Source organism: Giraffa tippelskirchi, chromosome X, assembly GCF_054371585.1.
Source record: "Giraffa tippelskirchi isolate mGirTip1 chromosome X, T2T-mGirTip1v1.2.pri, whole genome shotgun sequence".
In the NCBI taxonomy this organism is placed as follows: domain Eukaryota; kingdom Metazoa; phylum Chordata; class Mammalia; order Artiodactyla; family Giraffidae; genus Giraffa; species Giraffa tippelskirchi.
In genome coordinates, this window is record NC_137289.1 from 33,139,893 (window position 1) to 33,163,351 (window position 23,459).

Below are 23,459 nucleotides of genomic sequence, written 5' to 3' on the forward strand. Positions count from 1 at the left end.
CTAATACATCAAACCATGATTCGTGGTTATTACTTGAGGCTCCATTCAGTATTTAAGGTTTTAAAAGTGTGAAGTTAAGTAAAATTTAAAGAAAAACACTATCATGACTGATGCCAAAGTAAGGCAACGTTTGTCAAGGGTCACATGGGTTACTACAGTTGGGAAAACACAAATTCACTGTGGAAATCTGAGCTGTAAAGGGACACACTTCCTGAGCTCTCATAGAATTCTTAGCTAGTCTAATGCAAATCATGATGAAAACTCTAATAGGTCTCTCATGAGATAACTAATATTAAGACAAAATTGTGCATAGGATATCCAGCCAAGAGAGGCAGAGGCTTGCTGAACTCAACCAGGGCCAACATGAGGAGGAAACGTCTTGGTTAAAATCAGGAAGAGGTATCAGATTGCCATCTCTTACCATCTTTTTGAAAAAGAATTGGTCACCAACCCCTTTTTTAGTTAATTTCTTAGCCACTCTCCAGAAACATGAAGCAAAAGGTATTATGCGTTAGGCACTGTAGGTGAGATGACCTGGTCCCATGATACATTCAGGAGCCCACAAAAATGATTTAGTTTCTGATCTCAAATGGGGTTGACAAAAACAGTTGTGTAAGAAAACACAAGATAAGTACATTGTCAAGTATAGGGCCCATTGTTAGGAGTTATTTTCAGTATTTAGGATATTAACAAGCCTTGGGGCATCCATAAAACACTTCTTCAAGGAAAAATCATAGAGCCTGCAATCTAGCCTGGCTCTCTTTTATTTGACAATGAATAAAATTTATTTATTCCTCAGAAAGGGCTCAGGAAGGTTTCTAGAAAACATGATGAGGCGAGATAAGGGGGTGGGGGAGGCAGCTGCAAGAAAGCAGGTAATTTAGCCACGTCCACAGGAGTCCACCCCAGGGTACATGTATACCTCTAGAGGATTTACAGCCAGAAGCAATAGGGGCTGTTTATAAAGATGTAGCACAATCCATAGTTGCAACAAAGGCAAAAACAAAAGGAAGGGGTGCTCTCTGTACCCCTTGAGTGTTCTAAACACTGTGCAGGTTTCCACACTTGATATTTGATGTGGATTCGTTACTAAAATAGGCTAAGGGCCTTTCTTAAGGGAGTGGGCTGGGGTTTTGTTTTGTTTTCATAGCGCACCTGAGCACCCCACCTGCTCAGAAAACACAGCCCTGAACTCCTGCTCCTGGAGACCGCTGGAGTATGGCAGACTCGGACTTCAGCCTCACTGCAAAAACTCAGAGCAAGCAAAGGCCTAGCTGGTCCACTTATACACGGGTTTTTTTCTGTAGACACACAGACGGCCCTCCATATCCGTGGGTTTCACATCTGCAGATGCGGAGGGCCCGCTATGGGACTCGAGCATCCGCAGATTTTGGTATCCTCGGCGGGTCCCAGAACCAATCCCCGGCGACACCAAGGGGTGAACATATTAGTTTGATTGCTTCTCCTTGCTTAGTACTGGCTGCTGGATATGGCGGGCTGAGCCAGGAGCTAGTCCCCAAACGTTTCTCCAAGATCTACGGAGCGAGGGTGAGGGCCCGTTCTTCCCATCCACAAATCAGGCACAGGCCCTCGGTCTGGGAAGACGCCGGACCAAGTGCGCAGTACTTGGTCAGCTAAGTTGCAACTTGGGGGCCTGAGTTCTGCTCTCACTCATGCTCCCTACCAGCGCCCCCTGTGGTGCGCACCTAGAATTGCCCCCCATACCTCCTCCTCCCTCCCTCCCCCTGCCGCCAGGACCACCAAGCTCCTGCCGCATGCGCACTTCAGCCGACCCAACCCCCAGCAGCCGACGATAAACCCCCGGAGGGCGTCTATCCGGACTCTAGTCCTGACCCGACGCCAGTGTAGCCCTAACGGTGCCGAATCGCGGGCCGCCGCTTCTAGCCCTGAGTCTAGAGCCGGGATCTCGGGAGACCCAGGACAGCCTCCGCTGAAGGCACAGCCTCCTGGACAGCGGTCGGAACATGAAGCCTCAGCCGCAGCGTGGCCACAATGCCCATAGCGACACCGACGCGGTCGTTGCGGGCTTCCTCAGGCTGGGGGTCAAGGAGAATCGGGAAGAAGTGCACGGTCAGTGGCAGGCTGGGCACTCGGTTCAGAGGATACCGGGAAACGAATTTCCCTAGGGAGGGGCGAGCAGGAGGATTCCTCCTCAGACGCGGCGGGTTCCCTCCTCTTCCTCAGCGGGCTCGCTCGACGGCCTGACCTTTGGCTTCGGGTTTCTTCTCTTGCAGAGGCTGAGCCCGCGAAGATCTCGCTTCCTGGAGAAGGGGGAGAGGAGACGAAGGCTCACTCCGAACCTGAGCAGAGCTCGCTTCCTGGAAAAGGCGGAGAGGAGGCGAAGGCTCAGTCCGAACCTGAGCACATCTCGCTTCCTGGAAAAGGCGGAGAGGAGGCGAAGGCTCAGTCCGAACCTGAGCAGGGAGCAGCCGCGGAGGGGAAAGAGGCGGGATACGAAGAAGGAGAAGAAAAGGAAGGCGGCAATGTGGGCGCGGGAGGTGCGGGCCCCCCAGAAGGGGAAAGCCGCTACGCCAAGGCTAAGCTAGAGGCTGAGGCGGGCGCTGGCGGCGGCGAGGGCGGAGAGAAGGGCGGGGAGGAGCAGCGCCGGGGAGCCGCCATCGAGTTTCGGAGGGGGGCAGGCAGGCGCCACCGAGTCTCCCGGCCCACCTTCACGCTGGAGCAGCTGCAGGAGCTGGAGAGAATTTTCCACCACACTCCGTATCTCAGCGTGGCCATGCGGTAAGCGGGCGGCTCCGGGGGCGCGGGCTGAGGCGAGCGGGTCCCTGTCCTCAGCTCTGGAGTTGAAAACCCCAGGGCCTGGGGCGAGGGCTCTGCCCGGTGGGAATCGAGTCAGTATTAAGGTGGGGAGTTTGAATAAGTCATGTCGGGAAACTGTCGGCCCATAGTTAACAAATGAGTCGGTGGAGGTATGGTGGAGCATGTGCGCGGTTGGATTCTACTTTGATTTAAAATATTGGTCATCAGTTATTCATGGATTATATTTGCGTTAATGTAAATACTACATTGAATGTGAAAATGAAAGTCTCTCAGTCGTGTCAGACTCTTTGAGACCCCACGGACTGTATAGTCCATGGAATTCTCCGGGCCAGAATACTGGAGTGGATAGCAGTTTGCTTCTCGAGGGGATCTTCCCAACCCAGGGATCGAACCCAGGTCTCCGGCATTGCAAGAGGAAGCTTTACCTGCTGAGCCCCAGGGAAGCCCAAATACTACGTTAGAACATCCTTTGTCTTAACTCCTGAATTTTTTGTTACCCTTAAATTTTGTGCCTGAGGTAGAATTGTCCCTAAAGCAAGCCACAGAGTGGAGAATGAATGGATTGCTGAGTATCTGTGAATGCAGATAAGATTTTAAAAGCTATCTTTTTCATTGCACTTATTGTGTTAAGCATTTGCCCTAAAGGGTTTTCTACAGATTGTCATTGAATCTTCACACCCCTATGTAAATGTGGCAGCTATTGTTTTTTATCCCCGCTTAATCTGTTAAAAAAACTGAAGCCCAGAGACGGGAAGAGACTTGCCCGAGATGTGAAAAGACTTGCCCAAGATCCACACAGCTGGAATGTGGCTGAAATTTGATCCTAGGATGCTGTTCAGTAGGCAAGGCCAGAGGTGATGGTGTGGTAATGGATAGAAGTGAACAGATTAAAGAGGTATTTAGCAGGTAAAATTGATAGCAATTCATGGTAATTTGGACATAGGAGTAAAAGGAAATGATTAAGAAAAATATCTGAATTTCTGATTTGCCCAACTGAATGGCTGGTGGAATACTCAATGAGCTAGGGAATATTGAAAGAGTGACAGAAGCTTGCAAGAGACAGAGGAGGACTGATTGGAGAGGCTGTAGGCAAACCGTTTCATGGAAACCTCCATGGTGGTAGGAGATGAGTTAATGAGAAAGGATGGTAAATAGCATCAACTTTGGCTCAGTATTTTCTGTTCAGTTTGATTACTCCAAGTTCAGTTGGCTTTTGCTGTGTGATTGGCTTTTGCTGATTCTAAGAATCAGCCCAATTTCTCCCTTTCTCAAGTGTCAAACTCAAGATGCCCCTTGATTTGGGTGTCCAGAACTGCCTATATCTCATTTATACCTTTTGACTGCCTTCACCCTGTTCCCCCACCTGACTCCCTCTGGTAACCGCCAATCTAATCTCTCTTTTTTTCAGTTTGATTACTTTTGAAGTGTAACTGACCTACAACAATATGTTAGTTCCTGTTATACAACATAGTGATTCATTATTTCTAAATTTATTTATTTATCTATTTTTTTACTTTACAATATTGTATTGGTTTTGCCATACATTGGCATGAATCCGCCATGGGTGTACCATTATTTCTATACATTTAAAAATGATCACCATAAGTCTGTCACCATAAAAGATATTATATAATTATTGACTATATTCCCCACACTGTACATTTCATAACAGTTATTGATTTTGTAACTGGAAGTTTTTACCTCTTAATCCCCTTCCCCTATTTCTCTCCTCCCCCCACCCCTCCTTTCAGACAACCACCTTTTTTTTTCTCTGTATCTATAATTTTGTCTCTGTTTAGCTACGTTTTTTCATTTGTTTCACATATTAGATTCCACATGCAAGTGAAATCATACAGTGTTTGTCTTTCTGCCTCTGATTTATTTCACTAAATATAGTACTCTCTAGGTCCATCCACATTGTTACAAATAGCAGAATTTCATTCATTTTTATGACTGAGAAGTATTCCATTGTATATATATATATATATATATATATATATATATATATATATATATCACATCTTCTTTATCCATTTATCTGTTACTGGGCACTTAGGTTGCTTTCATCTTTTGGCTATTGTAAATAATGCTGCTATGAACATTGAGGTGCAGATATCATTTTGAATTACTGTTTTCGTTTTCTTTGATATTTACCCAAGAGTGGAATCGCTGGATCGTATGGTAGTTCTAATTTGAGTTTTCCTGAGAAACCTCCATACTGTTTTCCATAGTGGCTGCACCAGTTTACATTCCCACAGTGTAGGATTCCCTTTTCTCCACATCCTTGCCAACATTTGTTATCCTTTTGATGATAGCCATTTGACAGGTATGAGGTGATCTCATTGTGGTTTTGATTTGCGTTTCTCTGACGATTAACAGTGTTGAGCATTTTTTTTTCATATGTCCGTTGGCCATCTGTGTATCTTCTTTGGCAAAATGTCTATTCAGGTCTTTGCCCATTTTTGCATTAGGTTCTTTGTTTTTTGATACTGAGTTGTATGAAGTGGCGTGAAAGTCACCCAGTTGTGTCCGACTCTGTGACCCCATGGACTCTACAGTCCATGGAATTCTCCAGGCCAGAATACTGGAGTGGGTAGCCTTTGCCTCCTCCAGGGGATCTTCCCAATCCAGGGCTCGAATCCAGGTCTTCTGCATTGCAGGCGGATTCTTTACCAGCTGAGCCACACAAGGGAAGCCTAAGAATACTGAAGTGGGTAGCTTATCCCTTTTCCAGCAGATCTTCCCGACCCAGGAATAGAACCAGGGTCTCCTGCATTGCAGGTGGATTCTTTACCAACTGAGCTATGAGGGAAGCCCGACCTGTTTTTATAAATATTGGATATTAACCCCTTGTCAGTAATATCCTTTGCAAAAATTTTCTCCCGTCCAGTAGGTTGTCCTTTTGCTTTGTATATGGTTTCCTTTGCTATGCAGAAGCTTTTAAGTTTAATTAGGTCTCATTTGTTTGTTTTTGCTTTTATTTCTTTTGCCTTAGGAGACAGATCCCAAAAATTATCGCTGTGATTTATGTCAAAGAGTGTTCTGCCTATGTTTTCCTCTAGGAGTTTTATAGTATCTGGTCTTACCTTTAGGTCATTAATCCATTTTGAGTTTATTTTTTAATGTTCTGTGAGAAAATGTTCTAATTTCTTTTACACGCAGCTGTCCAGTATTCTTAGCACCACTTATTAAAGTGACTCTTTTCCTTATTGTATGTTCTTCCCTGCTTTGTCATAGAGTAATTGACGATAAGTACGACTGAAGCGACTTAGCAGCAGTAGCAGCAGCACTTGGGTTTATTTCTGGACTCTCTAGTCTGTTCTAGTGTATGTGTTTTTTTAATGCCAGTACCGTACTGAGGTGTTTTTTGGGGTTTTTTTTGGCCGCACCCCATGGCATTCAGAATCTTCTCTGTCCAGGGATGGAACCCAAGCCCCCTGTAGTGAAAGGGCGGTGTCAGGTGTCTTAACCACTGGACTGCCAGGGAAGTGCATTGATGACTATAGCTTTGTGGTATAGTCTGAAGCCAGGGAGTGTGAGACCTCTAGCTTTGTTCTTTTTTCTCAAGATTACTTTGGCCATTTGGGGGTCTTTTGAGGGTTTCATATAAATTTCAGGGTTATTTCTTTTTTGGGTGAATTTATTGTAGGGTGAACAATGTCATATATTCCACTTTTTTGTAGGTTCTTTTTGTTTTTTAGTTAATTTTCATTGGAGTATAGTTGCTTTACAATGTTGTATTAGTTTCTGCAGTATAGCAAAATGAGTGAGCTATACATATACACAGCCCCTCTTTTTTTTGATTTCCTTCCCTGCCATGTATTTTGATAGGAATTGCATTAAATCTGTAGATTGCTTTGGGTTTTATGGACATTTTAGCGATATTAGTTCTTCCAGTCCAAGAACATAGATTATCTTTGCATTTCTTGGTATAATTTTTAAATGCCTTCAGCAGGGTTTGATGGTTTTCAGAGTATAGGTCTTTCACTTGGTGAAAGTGTATTGCGCTTCCTTTGGTGAAACCAAACCTCCTTGGTTACGATTATTCTTCGGTATTTTATTCTTTTTAATGCTATTTTAAATGGGATTGTTTTCTTGCTTTCTCTGATAGCTTATTATTAAGTGTATAGAAAAGCAACACATTTCTATATATTAATCTTGAATCCTGAAACTTTACTGAATTCATTTATTAGTTCTAATAGACTTTTGGTGGAGACTTGAAAGTTACCTTTTTTAAAAAATTGAAGAATAGTTGATATACAATATTATGTAAGTTTTAGGCGTACAACATAGTGATTCACAATTTTTTTTGATTTCAAAGTATTTATTTAGAATTGTGTTTTTTAATAAAAACAATAGTATCAGAATATCACAATAATATATTTATCTTTGTGAAGAAAATTTCTGCATTAAAAAAATGAACAGTTTTATATACAAGCCAGTTAAACTATCATTTCTGTTTTTATATTTACTGCTACATATTGGGCAGAATCAATATATAACCATACAACAGAGTTGATGATGTTGTCTAAAGATGCTTCTAGGGCAAAGATATGAAGACATAAAACTCTATATCAAGTTTAGATAATTGCAAAATAGAATTAGGAGCTTATTTTTATAATACCATTGGAAGATTATAGCCTACACAAAGGCAGCAGCAACTCTGATATGGAGGAGAGGACATATTTGAGAATTATTTAAGATTTAGGTGATAATATTGTACTGGATATTAATGGAAAGGCAAAAGAGATAATTTAGAGAAACTCTCAGAAATATGGTACTCACATAGCATGTGAAAATAACATTGATAACAAAGCCAGATATAATCAATGATTGTAACCAGATTATGATCATTGTAATCAGATATAATTTATATTACATAGTTGTCATATGAATCTAGCACCATTATACTATATGTTATATCTTGTAATTTAATATCTCTTACAATTTCATGAAAGAGTTACTGTTTATTTTATTTTATTTTATTTTTTCAATTTTTTTCTTCCAGATATATTAGGATAAAATTGACATATATCACTGTACAGGTTTAAGGTACACAGCATAATGCTTTCACTTATATACATCATGAAATGATTACATGTTCACAATAAATGTAGTGAACATTCATCATCTCACATAGATATCAAAAAGTATTTTCTTCCTTGTAATGAGAACTCTTAGGATTTATTCTCTTAATTTTCATATACATCATAGGGGAGTATTAACTATAGTCATCATGTGTATACTACATCACTAGTACTTATTCTTCTTATAACCAAAAGCTTGTATCTTTTTTTTACCCAATTCAGCATAATTAAGATTTATACAATTTTCACACAACAGTTTTTTAAAGTTAGATAGATGCTATTGTCGCATGATTCCAACACTAAAAATATGAACGAGAACACACTGAACATCCTTATTCTCTTGTCCCTTCCTTTTCCCAGTAACTCATTTCTGCTCTCTCAGACAGCCATCTGGACTCATTTCTTTACATCCTTCTAGAAAAGGATGTCTCTCATCCTTTTTTTTCCGCAAACCTTTTTGCATCGTCACTCTCCTGAGGAGGCTTTGAAGACATTTCTTCCTGATTATTGGCTCCTCCTTTAATTTGAATACACAGGTATACTGTGTATCTGTTTTTGTACTCTACATATAACTGTGCTCCTTACATAAAAATATTCAGATTCCTCCCACACAAGAACCAATTTTTACCCCTTCAGTGGTGATATCACCCCCAACAAGAATGCATATTCCATAGCTGTTTCGTGCAAATACAAGTAAATACAAATGCATTTTATTTTCCTCCTTTCACACAGATGGTACCATACTACACACATACTAACCTGTGCTTTTTTTACTCAAAATATCTCATGGTAATATTTTTATAATATTTTATTAAAAATATCCCCATTGTTTTTAATGGGTGCATAGTATTTAATTTTATAAATTTAAACTAACTTACTAAGATAATTTAAACTTATTTAATTCCAGTGATGGATGTTCAGGTTATTTCCAATTTTTTCTGCTTTAAAAAAAAACATGTTACAATGATTAGGATTATACACATCGAATATTGGGATCTGTGGTAGATTAAAGATGTCACGATTTCTCTGACACAGCAAAAGAGACACAGACATAAAGAACAGACTCCTGGACTCCGTGGGAGAAGGCGAGGTCACAATTTTTAAAGGTTGTACTCCACTATAGTTCTTATGAAATATTGGCTATATTCCCTGGATTGTGCCATATATCCTTGTAGCTTATTTATTTTATAGATGGCAGTTTGTACTTATTAATCCACTACCCCTAACTTGTCCCTCTCTCCTGTCTCTCCTCACTGGTAACCACTAGTTTATTCTATGAGACTTGTTTCTTTTTTGTTATATTCAATAGTCTGTTTTCATTTTTAGATTTCACATATAAGTGATATCATACACTATTTGCCTTTCTCTGTCCTACTTATTTATTTCATTAAGCATAATACCCTCCCAGTCCATCTATGTTGTTGCAGATGGCAAAATTTCATTCTTTGTCACGTTGAGTAGTATTCTATTGTATGTCTATACCTTATCTTCTTAATCCGTTTCGAAGGCAATGGCAGCCCACTCCAGTACTGTTGCCTGGAAAATCCCATGGATGGAGGAGCCTGGCGGGCTGCCGCCGGCTGTGGGGTCGCTAAGAGTCGGACACGACTGAGCGACTTCACTTTCACTTTTCCCTTTCATGCACTGGAGAAGGAAATGGCAACCCACTCCAGTGTTCTTGCCTGGAGACTCCCAGGGATGGCGGAGCCTGGTGGGCTGCCGTCTATGGGGTCGCACAGAGTCAGACACGACTGAAGCGACTTAGCAGCAGCAGCAGCAGCATGATGATGGACACTTACGTTTCCTCCATATCTTGGCTGTTGTGAATAATGCTGCATGAACACGGGTGCGTGTAGCTTTCTGAGGTAGTGTTTTGTTTTGTTTCCAGATATATGCGCAGGATTGAAATTTCTGGGTCATGCGGTGGTTCTGGTTTTAATTTTGTGAGGAACCTCATACTGTTCCCCGCGGTGGCTGCACCGGTTTACACTCCCGCCAACAGTGCGCAAGCGCTCTCTTTCCCCGCGTGCTCTCCAACATGTGGTATTTGGAGTCTTCTTCTTGAGAGCCATTCTGACCTGTGTGAGGTGACATCTCATTGTAGTTTGGGTTTGCATTGCTCTCGTGATTACTGATGTCTGTTTCATTGAGGTGTAGTTGATTTCAAATATTCTATGAGTTTCAGATGTGCAACATACTGACTGAAAATGTTTATAGATTATCCTTCATTTGAAGTTATTATAAGATATTGGCTATATCCCTGCTGCTGTAAAATAAATACATCCTTTTTAATTTTCCAATTCAGTTTCATTACTAGTAATTGATCTGTTCAAATTTTCTATTTCTTCTTGCTTCAGCCTTGGGAGACTGTACATGTCTAGGAATTTGTTAATTTCTTCTAGGTTATCCATTTTATTGATGTCTAAATAATTGATCATAGTAGTCTCTTATGATCTTTTGTATTTCTGTGGTGTTGATTGTAACTTCTTTTTCATTTCTGATTTTATCGATTTGGACCCTCTTTTTTCTTGATGAGTCTGGCTAAACATTTATTAATTTTATTTACCTTTTCAAAGAATCAACTCTTATTTGCATTGCTATTTTATATATTTTAAAATCTATTTCATTTATTTCTTCTCTGATCTTTATGATTTCTCCCTTGTACTAACTTTGGGTTTTGCTGGTTCTCCTTTTTCTAGTTCCTTTAGGTGTGCGGTTAGGTTGCTTATGTGAGATTTTTCTTATTTCCTGAAGTAAGCTTGAATTACTACAAACCTCCCTCTGAAAACTGCTTTTAGTGTATCCCATAGACTTTGGATTATTGTGTTTTCATTTTCATTTGTTGCTGGATTTTTTCTTTATTTCATCTTTGATTTCTTCTATGACTTATTCATTGTTCGGTAGCATTTTGTTTAGCCTCCATGTGTTTGTGTTTTTTTTGAAGTTTTTTTCCTTGTAGTTGATTTCTAGTCTCACAGCACTGTAGTTGGAAAAGATGTTTGATACCATTTAAATTTTCGTAAATTTATTGAGACTTGTTTTGTGGAGAATGTTCCATGTACACTTGAGAACGCGTTCAGTTCAGTTCAGTTCAATTGCTCAGTCGTGTCTGACTCTTTGTGATCCCGTGGACTGCAGTATGCCAGGCCTCCCTGTCCAGCGCCAAAGCCCGGAGTTTACTCAAACTTATGTCCAATGAGTCAGCGATGCCATCCACCCATTTCATCCTCTTTCATCCCCTTCTCCTCCTGCCTTCAATCTTTCCCAGCAACAGGGTCTTTTCCAATGAGTCAGTTCTTCCCATCAGGTGGCCAAAGTATTGGAGTTTCAGCTTCAGCATCAGTCCTTCCAATGAACATTCAGGACCGATTTCCTTTAGGATGGACTGGTTGGATCTCCTTGCAGTCCAAGGGACTCTCAAGAGTCTTCTCCAGCACCACAGTTCAAAAGCATCAATTCTTCAGCGCTCAGCTTTCTTTATAGTCCAACTCTCACATCCATACGTGACTACTGGAAAAACCATAGCTTTGACTAGACGGACCTTTGTTGGCAAAGTAATGTCTCTGCTTTTTAATATGCTGTCTAGGTTGGTCATAAGTTTTCTTCCAAGGAGCAAGCATCTTTTAATTTCATGGCTGCAGTCACCATCTGCAGTGATTTTGGAGCCCCCAAAAATAAAGTCTGCCACCGTTTCCACTGTTTCCCCATCTATTTGCCATGAAGTGATGGGACCAGATGCCATGAACTCAGTTTTCTGAACGCTGAGCTTTAAGCCAACTTTTTCACTCTACTCTTTCACTTTCATCAGGAGGCTCTTTATTTCTTCTTCACTTTCTGCCATAAAGGTGGTGTCATCTGCATATCTGAGGTTATTGATATTTCTCCCGGCAATCTTGATTCCAGCGTGTGCTTCCTCCAGCCCAGCGTTTCTCATGATGTACTCTGCATATAAGTTAAATAAGCAGGGTGACAGTAAACAGCCTTGACTTACTCCTTTCCCGATTTGGAACCAGTCTGTTGTTCCATGTCCAGTTCTAACTGTTGCTTCCTGACGTGCATACAGATTTCTCAGGAAGCAGGTCAGGTGGTCTGGTATTCCCATCTTTTTAAGAATTTTCCAGAGTTGCTGTGGTCCACACAGTCAAAGGCTTTGGCATAGTCATTAAAGCAGAAATAGATGTTTTTCTGGACCTCTCTTGCTTTTTCGATGATACAACGGATGTTCGCTATTTGATCTCTGGTTCCTCTGCCTTTTCTGAATCCAGCTTGAACATCTGGAAGTTCATTGTTGACGTACTGTTGAAGCCTGGCTTGGAGAATTATGAGTATTACTTTCCTAGCGTGAGAGGGGAGTGCAATTGTGTGGTAGTTTGAGCATTCTTTGTCATTCCCTTTCGTTGGGATTGGAATAAAAACTGACCTTTTCCAGTCCTGTGGCCACTGCTGAGTTTTCCAAATTTACTGGCATATTGAGTGCAGCACTTTCACAGCATCATCTGTTAAGATTTGAAATAGCTCAACTGGAATTCCATCACCTCCCCTAGCTTTGTTTGTAGTGATGCTTCCTAAGGCCCATTTGACTTCGAATTCCGGGATGTCTGGCTGTAGGTGAGTGATCCACACCATCGTGGTTATCTGGGTCATGAAGAACTTTTTTGTATAGCTCTTCTGTGTAGTCTTGCCACCTCTTCTTAATATCTTCTGCTTCTGTTAGGTCCATACCATTTCTGTCCTTTATCGAGCCCATCTTTGCATGAAATGTTCCCTTGGTATCTCTAATTTTCTTTCTTTTTTTTTTTTTCAAATACCCCAAATAGTTTTATTTTAAACATTTACCCATTTAAACTGTGCTAACTTCTGATACATAGACAATGGTATCTACTTAACTGTATATGCATACATGTATAAATATATACATAATTCCTACATATGGTAATATTTTGAGCTTCACCTATGAAATTAATTTCAATTGGGGTCAAACGTTTCATCTTTTGCAAGACACCTAATTTGTTCATGAAAATCTTGAATCCATCTGAGGTAAGGAAGAGAATCTCAGATAGGACTGGGGTATGGGATGGGGATGGTCAGACATGCCACTAGACCGTACAGGGTGCACTGCTGCAAATCAGAAAAAGAAGCCACATCATTTGGCCAGGCACCAATAAACTTGGCTTGGTGAATGGAGCAGGATTTCACTCCCAACCCCTGCCTCAGCCAGATGCCCTGCACTGGGTGCAGCCTACATGTAGGTGGCAGTCCTAGAGAGACAGCTCAGTGGTGGTGCAGGCAGATGGTGATCTGGCCACGCTGCACAGCTCCATTCCTTGATAGACTGATTGAATTTGTCTGAAGCAGTTTGGTTGGGTAGGGGGTCTCTTCTTCTCACCACTTCTGATGATTCAGCTGAAGAAGGAGATCACCCTGATGGAAAAAACGTCCATTTCTCAGGTTCAAGTTCGCAGACAGGTGTGCGGCCTCCAAGAGGGCTTTCATGGTTTACTTTCAGAAAATTGCTCAATGTTGATTCTTAAAAAAAGTATATGCTGTAGATCTGGTTATAGATGAGCTTGCTATTTCCCTACTGAGCTCAGGACTGGACTCCACAGTCCAGCAGATTCTTCTCAGTTATTCTGTCACCTCTTTCGGGAAAAACCTAGTTCCACTAGCAAATCCAGGCCCTCCCGCAGCCTGCTCTTCCTCACTTTCTCTCGGCGCCTCCGCTCGGGGTCGTGCGGAGGGGCTGCGTGAGGAGCGAGGAGCGGACGGAGAGCCACCGGGCGGCGCGCCCCGGTCCGGAGGGGGACGGGCCGGGGGGGACCAGAGCCGTGCACGGCCCCCACCTCACCCGACCCGGGCGGCGGGCCAGGCGGCGGGCCAGGCGGCGGCGCGGACACCCGCGCCCTGGAGGCTGGCTCCGAGGGCTCCGCCCGCCGCCGCGGCCCCTCCCCGCCGCAACCTAGAGGCCGCCGGGCTCTAATTTTCTTGAAGAGATCGCTAGTCTTTCCCATTCTGCTGTTTTCCTCTATTTCTTTGCATTCATTGCTGAGGATGTCTTTCTTATCTCTCCTTGCTATTCTCTGGAACTCTGCATTCAAATGGGTATATCTTTCCTTTTCTCTTTTGCCTTTCGCTTCTCTTCTCTTCATAGCTGTTTCTAAGGCCTCCTCAGACAGCCATTTTGCCTTTTTGCATTTCTTTTCCTTGGGGATGATCTTGATCCTTGCCTCTTGTACAATGTCATTGAACCTCTGTCCATAGTTCATCAGGTACTCTGTCTATCAGACCTAATCCCTTCAATCTATTTGTCACTTCCACTGTATAATCCTAAGGGATTTAATTTAGGTCATATCTGAATGGTGTAGTAGTTTTCCCTACTTTCTTCAATTTAAGTCTGAATTTGGCAATAAGGAGTTCATGATCTGAGCCACAGTCCGCTCCTGGTCTTGTTTTTGCGGACTGTATAGAGCTTCTCCATCTTTGGCTGCAAAGAATATAACCAATCTGATTTCGGTGTTGACCATCTGGTGATGTCCATGTGTAGAGTCTTCTCTTGTGTTGTTGGAAGAGGGTGTTTGCTATGACCAGTGCGTTCTCTTGGCAAAACTCTATTAGTCTTTGCCCTGCTTCATTCTGTACTCCAAGGCCAAATTTGCCTGTTACTCCAGATATCTCTTGACTTTCTACTCTTGCATTGCAGTCCCCTATAATGAAAAGGACATCTTTTGGGGGGTGTTAGTTCTAGAAGGTCTTATAGGTCTTCATAGAACCGTTCAACTTCAGCTTCTTCAGCGTTACTGGTCGGGGCGTAGACTTGGATTACTGTGATGGTGAATGGTTTGCCTTGGAAATGAACAGAGATCATTCTGTCGGTTTTGAGATTGCATCCAAGTACTTCATTTTGGACTCCTTTGTTGACTATGATGGCCACTCCATTTCTTCTAAGGGATTCCTGCCCACAGTAGTATATATAATGGCCATCCAAGCTAAATTCACCCATTCCAGTCCACCTTAGTTCACTGATTCCTAAAATGTCGACATTCCTAAAATGTGAACGTGTATTCTGCTGCTTTTGGATGGGATGCTCTATGAGTCCATTAAGTCTAATATGTCACTTGAGGTCAGTGTTTCCTTATGGATTTTCTGTTGGATGATCTGTCCGTTGATGTAAGTGGGGTGGCAAAGTCCTGAATGTGATGCTTACTGTCAGTTTCTCCTTTATGTTTGTTTGTATGTACTGTATGTATTTTAGGTGCTCTTATGTTGGCTGCCTATATATTTACAGTTGTTACATCTTCTTGAGCTGATTGCATGTTCATTATGTAGTCTTTCTTTGTCTCTTGTAATGGTCTCTGTTTGAAAGACAAGTTTATCTGATACAAGTGTTGCTACCCCAGCTTTCTTTTGATTGACATTTGCATGAATACCTTTTTCCATCCTCTCTCTTTTTGTCTGAGTCTTTAGATCTGAAGGGAGACTCCTGTAGGCAGCATGTACGTGGGTTTTGTTTCTGTGTCCAGTCAGCCACTCTGTGTCTTTTAATTGAAGCGTTTATTCCATTTATATTTAAAGTAATTATTGGTAAGTATATATTTACTGCCATTTTGTTAATTCTTTTCTTTTTGTTCTTTTCTTCTTCTTTGCGCTCTTCCTTTGTGATTTGACGGCTTTCTTTAGTGTTATGTTTGGATTGCTTTCTCTTTTGTTGTATGTGTGTCCATTATAGATTTTTGGTTTGTGGCTACCATGAGGTTTATATAGATAGTGTTTTTGGTTATACTTACGTATACATGTTGTGTATATGTATTCTTTTTCAGATTCTTTTCCTTTACAGTTTATCATAAGATAGTGAATAACCTTCCCTGTGCTATACAGTAAATCCTTGTTGTTTATCTATTTTATATATGGTAGTGTGCATCTGTTAATCTCATACTCCCAATTCATTCCCCCTCCTCGGTTACCAGAAATATGTTTTCTACGTCTGTGAATCTGTTTCTGTTTGTAAAAAAGTTCATGTGTACTGTTTTTTTTGAATTCTGCATGTAAGTGATATCTTACGGTGTTTGTCTTTGTTGGAATTAATTCACTTAGCCTAATACTATCCAGGTCCATCCACATGGTTACAAAAGGCAGAATTTCATTCTTTTTATGGCTGAGTAATATTCCATTGCATATACATACCACATCTTTATCCATTCATCTGTTGATGAACACTTAGGGTGCTTCCATGTTTTAGCTGTTGTCAACAGTGCCACTATGAACATCGGTGTGTGTGTATCTTTTCTAATTAGAGTTTTTCTCTTTTCTAGATATATGCCCAGATGTGGGATGAGCAGTGTTGAGAATCTTTTCACGTGCCTGATGGCCATCTATATGTCTTCTTTGAAGAAATGTCTGGGCGGGCTTAATTTCCAAAATACAGAAATAGCTCATACAACTTAATAAAAACAACAACAAAAACCCAACCCAATCAAAAAATGGGCAGAAGACCAAAGGAGAGATTTCTCCAAAGAAGACGCGTGTGTGTGTGTGTGCGTGTGTGTGTGTGTGTGCGGGCACACGCGCGCGCAGTTGTGTCCAACTCTTTGTGACCCCATGGATTCTTGGCTTGGAAATTCCATGGACAGAGAAGCCTGACAGGCTCCAGTCCCACACATTCACAATGAGTTGGACACAGTAGAGCACATGTGTGCACACACACACATACATGTCTTCTTTGGAGAAATGTCTATTTAGTCTTCTCATTTTTTGATTGGGTTGTTTTTTGTTGCTGTTATTGAGTTGTATGAAGTGTTTGAAAGTTAAGCTCATGTCGATTGCATCATTCACAAATATTTTCTACTATTTCGTAAACCCTATGGACTTTCGTTTTCTTTATGGCTTCCTTTGCTGTGTAAAAGCTTATAACTTTACTTTTTACTCTTTTCTTATTTGTATTAATAGCCTTTTTCTTTTTTGCTTAGAGAAGTTCCTTTAACATTTCTTTTAAAGCATGTTTTGTGGTGTCGAACACTTTGCTTTTGCTTGTCTCTAAAAGTCTTTATCTCTTCTTGAACTCTGAATGATAGCTTTTCCAGGTAGAGTATTCTTTGTTGTAGATTTTTTCCTTTGATCACATTAAATATACTGTGTCACTTCCTCCGGTCGTCAGAGAGAGCTATATGCTCCAGGGGTGCTTTCTGTATGGGCTGCATGAGCCCTTCTGTTGTGGTGGGCTGACTACCATGGGTGGACCCCAGGTCTGTTGGTTACCAGGCGTTGCCTAGTGCAGAGGCTGCTGGCCCCACTGGTGTTTGGGGCTGGGTCCTGGGACCTCTGGCGGGCAAGTCTGGTTCTTGGGTGACTGGGGACTCAGGAGGTCCTATGGCAACTGACTTGTTGGTGAGTGAGGCTGTGTCCCTGCCTGGCTAGCTGCTTGGTTTGGGGTGTGTCGGGATTAGTGCCAATAGACTGGTGGGAGGGCTGGGTCACAGTACTAATAGTCTAGAGGGAAGATTTCAAAATGGCCCTTGCCAGCAGCAGAGTCCTCACGGTCCAACGAGCACCTTAAACTGGCTGCTGCCAGCGTCTTTGTCCCCAGGGTGAGCGGTAGTTGTTTCCTGCCTCTTCAGGAGATTCTCCGGATCCACAGGCAGGTCTGACCGAGGCTCCTTTCAAATCACTGCTTCTGCCCTGGGTCCTGGAGCATGTGAGATTTTGGGTTCATCCTTTCCGAGTGGAGTCTCAATTTCTCACAGCCCCCGGGTCTCCTGAAAGGAAGCCCTGCTGGCCTTCAAAGCCAAATGTTCCGAGAGCTTATCTTCCCGGCTCAGGACCCCAGGCTAGGAAATCTAGTGTGCTCAGACCCCTTGCTTCTTGTGGTAAATCTCTTCAATTATAATTATCTTCCTGTATATGGGTTGCCTGGTGGCTCAGATGGTTAAGAGTCCCCCTGCAATGCGGGAGACCTGGGTTCGACTCCTGGGTTGGGAAGATCCCCTGGAAGAGGGCTTGGCAATCCACTCCAGTTTTCTTGCCTGGAGAATCCCCATGGCAGAGGAGCCTGGTGGGCTACAGTCCATGGCATCGCAAAGAGTGGGACACCGGTGAGCGACTAAGCACTGCACATATGGGTTTCCGACCTGTGGGTGTGAGTCTTGACTATACCCCTTCTCCACCCTTCCTGTCCATCTTATCGTGTTTCCTTCTTTATAGCTGTAGTTGTGGAAGATCTTGTCTGCTCACCTTTCAGGTCATTCTCATCAAGAGCTTCTCTGTATATAGTTGTAATTTTGGTGTGCCCAAGGGAGGAAGTGAGCTCAGAGTTTTCCTATGCTGTTATCTTGGCTACTCTGAATAAATATTTTAAATAGTGAGAAATGTACAACATACATTTCATTTCATGCATAATGTCAAATGCTGAATGTTTGTAATTATTCCCCCTCAGACAGGACCTTGCAAGACGCATGGGAGTGACTGAAGATAGAATGCAGGTGAATAAACTGGGAAAAAGCACTTTGGCGTAACAGCTCTTCTAAAACCCACTTCAGGAACTGGATACCTTGTCCTGGACATTCTCACGTTGGTTTGTTTTTGTAGCCTTCACTATGTTTGGGAAGTAAGATTGGAACTTCTGGGGCTTTGGGAACTTCAGTAAAGTAAACTCCTTCTAACACTGATATCCTTTAGGGGCAATTCTCTGTGGATTCATGTTGGGACTGAGTCTGACTTAGGAATTATTCAAATTAATGCACCAAATAGCTGGGTTATAAGGGGGTCCACCCCTTGAGTGGCAACTCACTCCAGTATTCTTGCCCGGAGAATCCCCATGGACAGAGGAGCCTGGTGGGCTACAGTCCACGAGGTCACAAAGAGTTGGACACGACTGAGTGACTCAGCACACAAAGGGGGTCCAAGTATACTAAATTATCTAAAATACGTAAGCCAGGCATCAGCTCTTTCTGCAAGGAGTGAATTTTCAAGTATTCAGGCATTTGGGTAAGGGAATAATTCACCTCAGGACGCAACATATGAGCAACAAATGTACGTTTAGTTTAGCTGAGACTGATGGGGAGGGGGATAATTTACAATTCCAAGTGCCCGATCCTCCTGCTGTTGTTTTTGTGTGTTTGGTAGAGCAACGCAGGAGACACAAGAGACGGGGGTTCCATCCCTGTTTTAGGAAGACCTCCTGGAGAAGGAAATGGCAACCTGCTTTAGTATTCTTGCCTGGAAAATACCATGGACAGAGGAGCCTGGCAGGCTCTCTGGGGTCGCAAAGAGGCAGACACAACTGAGCAGACACATACTCACACTCACTCAGAGCAGTGTAGAGTTTCAGCTGTAAATTTTAATTTTCTGAAATTGTTTGATGTGCAGTCTGAAAACTTTGCTAACATAGTCGGTTGTGCATTATGATGGAGATGGAGGAAAGATGTGCAACCCTTAGGAATTTGTCTAAAATATATCTTAAAATAAGTTGAATAAATTTCCACTGACCTAGAAAGGTGAGTTTGAAAAAATTGGACACTATCAATATATTTATTGGAGATACTGCATATATGCAACATTATGAAACTGCCAGATGTATCAGTGAATATTATTTTGAGCAATTTCTAATGGCTAAGGATTTTTTTCTGCCCTTTTCGTACTATTTTCAGGGATTGGTTTTGAAGAATCTCTCTCTGATGGCCCATGGTCCATGGCTCCAAGCCAGTAGCTTCCTTGTGTTAATTCGAAGTACTTGCCCATTTACTTAGATGGTAACGACTACTCGGTACCTCAAGGCACAGAAACTGAATAGTTGTTTTTAGAACAGAGTAAGTTGTATCAAGGGAATATTTTTTTAAAGTAGAAAATTAAGGAAGGAAGGAAGAAAAATCAGGAAGGTATTATTATTCACTTTGCTGCAGAGCCCTTGTGTGAGGGTGGTGATGGATGCGGGCTGCAGACCTGGTTGGGGTGGGGAGGTCTGGAAAGCAAGGCTGGGAGCCTAAGACCAGGGACTAGGATCACAGTCAGGTCTGGCCAGGGCTTGGGAGGCCCGGGCCTCTGCTCTTTCATGCAGGCAAAGCAAGCTCACTGGGAAAGAAAACCTGAAGTTTTGGTGACATGCTTCTCCTGGGTTTACATAGTGGTCTCTTAGTGGAGCTCTGAAGGGAAAAGGACCCACAGGAAACAACTAAGGGAAAAGAGAGAATGTTCCCACCTATTTCCAAATTCTATGGCACGAATTTCCCAAAGAAATATTTAATAGACATCTCCCCTTGTTTTCACACACAGCAAGAGTTACTCTATGAAAGCAGTACTGGGAATATGGAAGTAGTAGCCGCCAGAACTTCAGTTAGCCAGTTTTGCATTTTGCTTATCTTTATGCAGATTTGATCCCTGGTACACTCTTATCTCCCCCTTCAAAAGGAGCTCTATTAATCTGGCTCCTTAAGACTACATATTCATGCATCAGAAGAGCCCAGATACTAAGGATGGGAGAGGAAAAATGAGGCGGTAGAGAGCAGGAGGCCCTTGGTTTCATGTAAAATTTGCGGTGTGAAAACATGCAAAACTATTAAATATGATGTAATTCCAATAAGTGGGATGCTGAGGGAGCAGTGGCACCCACAGCACAGGTTTTTCTTTCAGTTGTTAAGAGTTGGCTCATATTTCAGAAGGAGCCATTTTGTGAATCCTGACCCGGGTGGTTGTCGATTATCTTCCTAATATGCAGGTTGCACCCTCTTGCCTTAAGCATGAGGGGACGATGGGGCCCTGCTGGTTGAGTGGCAGTGCCTAGAGAGCAGGGCCATGCTGGGAACCAGAGACTCTGGTCCAAGGCCTTGCAGCCACACCCAGAGCAGAGGGAGCTGACTGGGTCCTGAGCGCAGGCAGGTTTGGAGGTTGGGACGGGCTGGAGAGTGCAGAACTGAGAAAGACAACAGTGGTTGCCTCCTCCCCCCGCCCCCATCTCTTGGCTGGCCAAGATTTAAGAATGTCGGTCAATTTGGGCGAAGTTTGTTCCATGGACAGAGGAGGCTGGCAGGCTGCAGTCCATGGGGTCGCCCAGAGTCGGACAGGACTGAAGCCACTAAGCAGCAGCAGCAGCAGCAGCAGTCTAAACCTCTCTGATCTGCAGTCTAGTACTAAGGCGGTGTCCAGGGCTTCAGCTCCACTGGTGTCAGCAGACGAGCCACAGAGTGCCTGGGCCCCCACGACCAAACCTCCCTGGCAACACCAGCTCTGTCTCTATGACCATCGCATCGGTCCCCGAGGACAGCTTTTATTTACAAATCCAGCCCGCGCCTATTGATTATTTACTGTGCACCAAAGATGGGTCATTCAAAATGGGTCCCGTTCCTCTCAGTATGATTTTAAAAGGCACCCACTTTATCCTGTGCTCAACTTCCCCCATCACGAAGGCGCACCTGCCTAGTGAGTGGGGTTAGGGGCAGGAATAGTAATAGGTGGGGGGACAGACGAGGCCATAAGCCAGTCCAGAGCCAGGCACATCGTCGGTGCTCACTTGCTGGGGGTGGGGTGGGGGACTGATGGCAGGGCCTTTAAGTAAATGTCCTAAAAACTTTTAACCAGAAGGAAATAGCTTCTTCTCCTGGTGCAGTTTCCCATCTTCAAGGCACCGAGAGTTCCCTGCTCCGTTTTTTCCTGTCTGACATTAACTGCTCCATGTACTAATGCAGCCCCTTTTTTCCTCTGATTGGAGGTGTGGTTTAAGCCTAGAAGGGCCAAGTGGAGGAAATGCCAGAGAGCACTGAGGTTCAGAGATGTGTCCCCTCTCCTCCCGGCCCACCCTGTGGTCAGCAACTGGGGTGGACCCTGCATCACCATCCTCATTCAGGAGCCGAATTGGGTCTGGGTCCTTCTGGAGCTGATGCCCCTGGAGCCGATGCCCCTGATGCTGATTCCCCTGGAGCTGACGAAAAAGCTGCGGTTGTTGCCATGCCGCTCGTCCCCCTCTGTTTCTGCCTCCTCTGCCCTGGGTTCTTCTACCCTTCATTCACTCTGTCTGTGCTCACGTGGCCTGGCCTGGTCCCCTACCACCGATGGCCTTTCTGGAGCCCTGGTTCCTCTTGAACGGTCTCCGTGACAGCTTTTTCCAAAGTGCCCTTGAGCTAGATTGAAGTTCTGATACCTCACCAACAAGCACACTTCCCCCAGTGCCTGCCAGTGTGTTAAATACAAGTGGCAAGACATTGTCCCACTATTTTAGGGCACGTTTTCTGTATTTTCAATAAAGTTGTGAATTCTCTGCATATTTGTTCTGTGTGTCACATGGGTTAGTGCATCTGATGGAAACTGCTGAGCCACAGTCACCATCAGTAGGCCACGCACATCTCCGACGTTTCCCAGGTGCTCAGGAGGAGTGTACACAGACGCATCCGTTCTCTTCCACCCTCATCTCCAACACCCATCCTCCCCCCTCTCTGCCCCACTGGGACCACCGAGATGTGCAAGACGGGTGGCGTGAGTCTCCAAGGGAGGAGAGTGTGTTCCCAGGCAGGCCTGAGCCACATTCATGGTGATGAGGTCAGAGGCAAGGACCCCAAGGGCCACTTCTACAGGGGCAGCTCATAGGGCTTTATGGAGAAGAGGGAGCTGGGTGTTAACCTGATTCTCTCATAGTTCTGTTCCCCGCTTTCCCTTTTGTGGAGGGTATGTGGGGTTGGGGGCGGCGCAGATAGAAACCACTCTAGTGGGAGGGGGAGTTCCTGGCTCTGTAGAGGAAATGCAAGAGACTCTGTCTAGGCCAGTGTAAGACTCTTCCCTCTCCCTCCCCTCTCCCAGAGGTGGAAACCATAGCCCTCCCTCCCCAGCTCAGAGCTGATCATGTGGCCTTCAGATATATCCTGTCACCTTCAACATCCTGGAGAGAACCTGGGTTCCAGCTAATTTACTACTGCAAAGAAGGCTCTTGGTTGAGTGCTGCCTGAAGCCAGGAGGAGTGGTCCCTGAGCACTGATGCAGGATAATCACATTATTTAAAAGAAGCAGGAAGACCTTGCCTTTCTTCTTCAAATGGAATTCCCAGGTAGAAACCACCCAGGAAAGGGTTTGTGAGGAGAAGGAGAAGGCCCTCAGCCAAGTTCCCCTTGTAGCTGGGGGTTGGGGTGGAGGAGGGGGTCATTTGCTGGCAGAGGAAGAGAGTCTTCTCCAGTTGCCTATCCCAGAGGAAGGAGGGACTGACTGAAGAATGGGGAGGGGGAGCATCCAGGCACAGAACCTTATGGAACTGGCTCTCCCCAGCCCTTGGCCATGCCACTGTGCCCAAAGAAAACCGCAGTAAACTCTGGATTTAAAAATACCAGCATTGGGACTTCTCTGGTGGTTCAGTGGCTGGGACTCTGCACTCCCAATGCTGGGGGCCCGGGTTGGAACCCTGGTCAAGGAGCTGGATGCCACACACAGCAGCTAAGAGTTCACATGCTGCAACTAAAGAGCCCACATACTGCAATGAAGATGGAAGATCTGCCCTGCCGCAACAAAGACCCAGTGCAGACAAATAAATAAATAGAATCTTTAGAAAAACCAGATTATTTCTTCTCTTAAAACAAATAACAACATTGTGATGGTTTCATGGTTTTGTAT

The 23,459-nt window shown here is 43.7% G+C and overlaps 1 protein-coding gene across 1 annotated transcript; it reads left to right on the forward strand.

The window, feature by feature from the left end:
- Positions 1–1,754: 1,754 nt before the first annotated feature.
- Positions 1,755–22,126, forward strand: LOC145535509 (uncharacterized). The gene is made up of 4 exons (XM_081563957.1): positions 1,755–2,091; positions 2,256–2,760; positions 18,310–18,355; positions 21,577–22,126. Exons 1-4 carry the CDS (start codon positions 1,986–1,988, stop codon positions 21,958–21,960), a joined length of 1,041 nt encoding a protein of 346 aa, XP_081420083.1. The 5' UTR covers positions 1,755–1,985; the 3' UTR covers positions 21,961–22,126.
- Positions 22,127–23,459: the final 1,333 nt, after the last annotated feature.

Excerpts from the sequence above, each read along its gene's own strand:
- LOC145535509 (XM_081563957.1), top strand. The coding sequence starts at position 1,986 with ATGAAGCCTCAGCCGCAGCGTGGCCACAATGCCCATAGCGACACCGAC. Across the intron at positions 2,761-18,309 it reads TATCTCAGCGTGGCCATGCG|ACAGGACCTTGCAAGACGCA; the intron begins GTAAGCGGGCGG and ends ATTCCCCCTCAG. Across the intron at positions 18,356-21,576 it reads TGACTGAAGATAGAATGCAG|GTGTGGTTTAAGCCTAGAAG; the intron begins GTGAATAAACTG and ends CTCTGATTGGAG.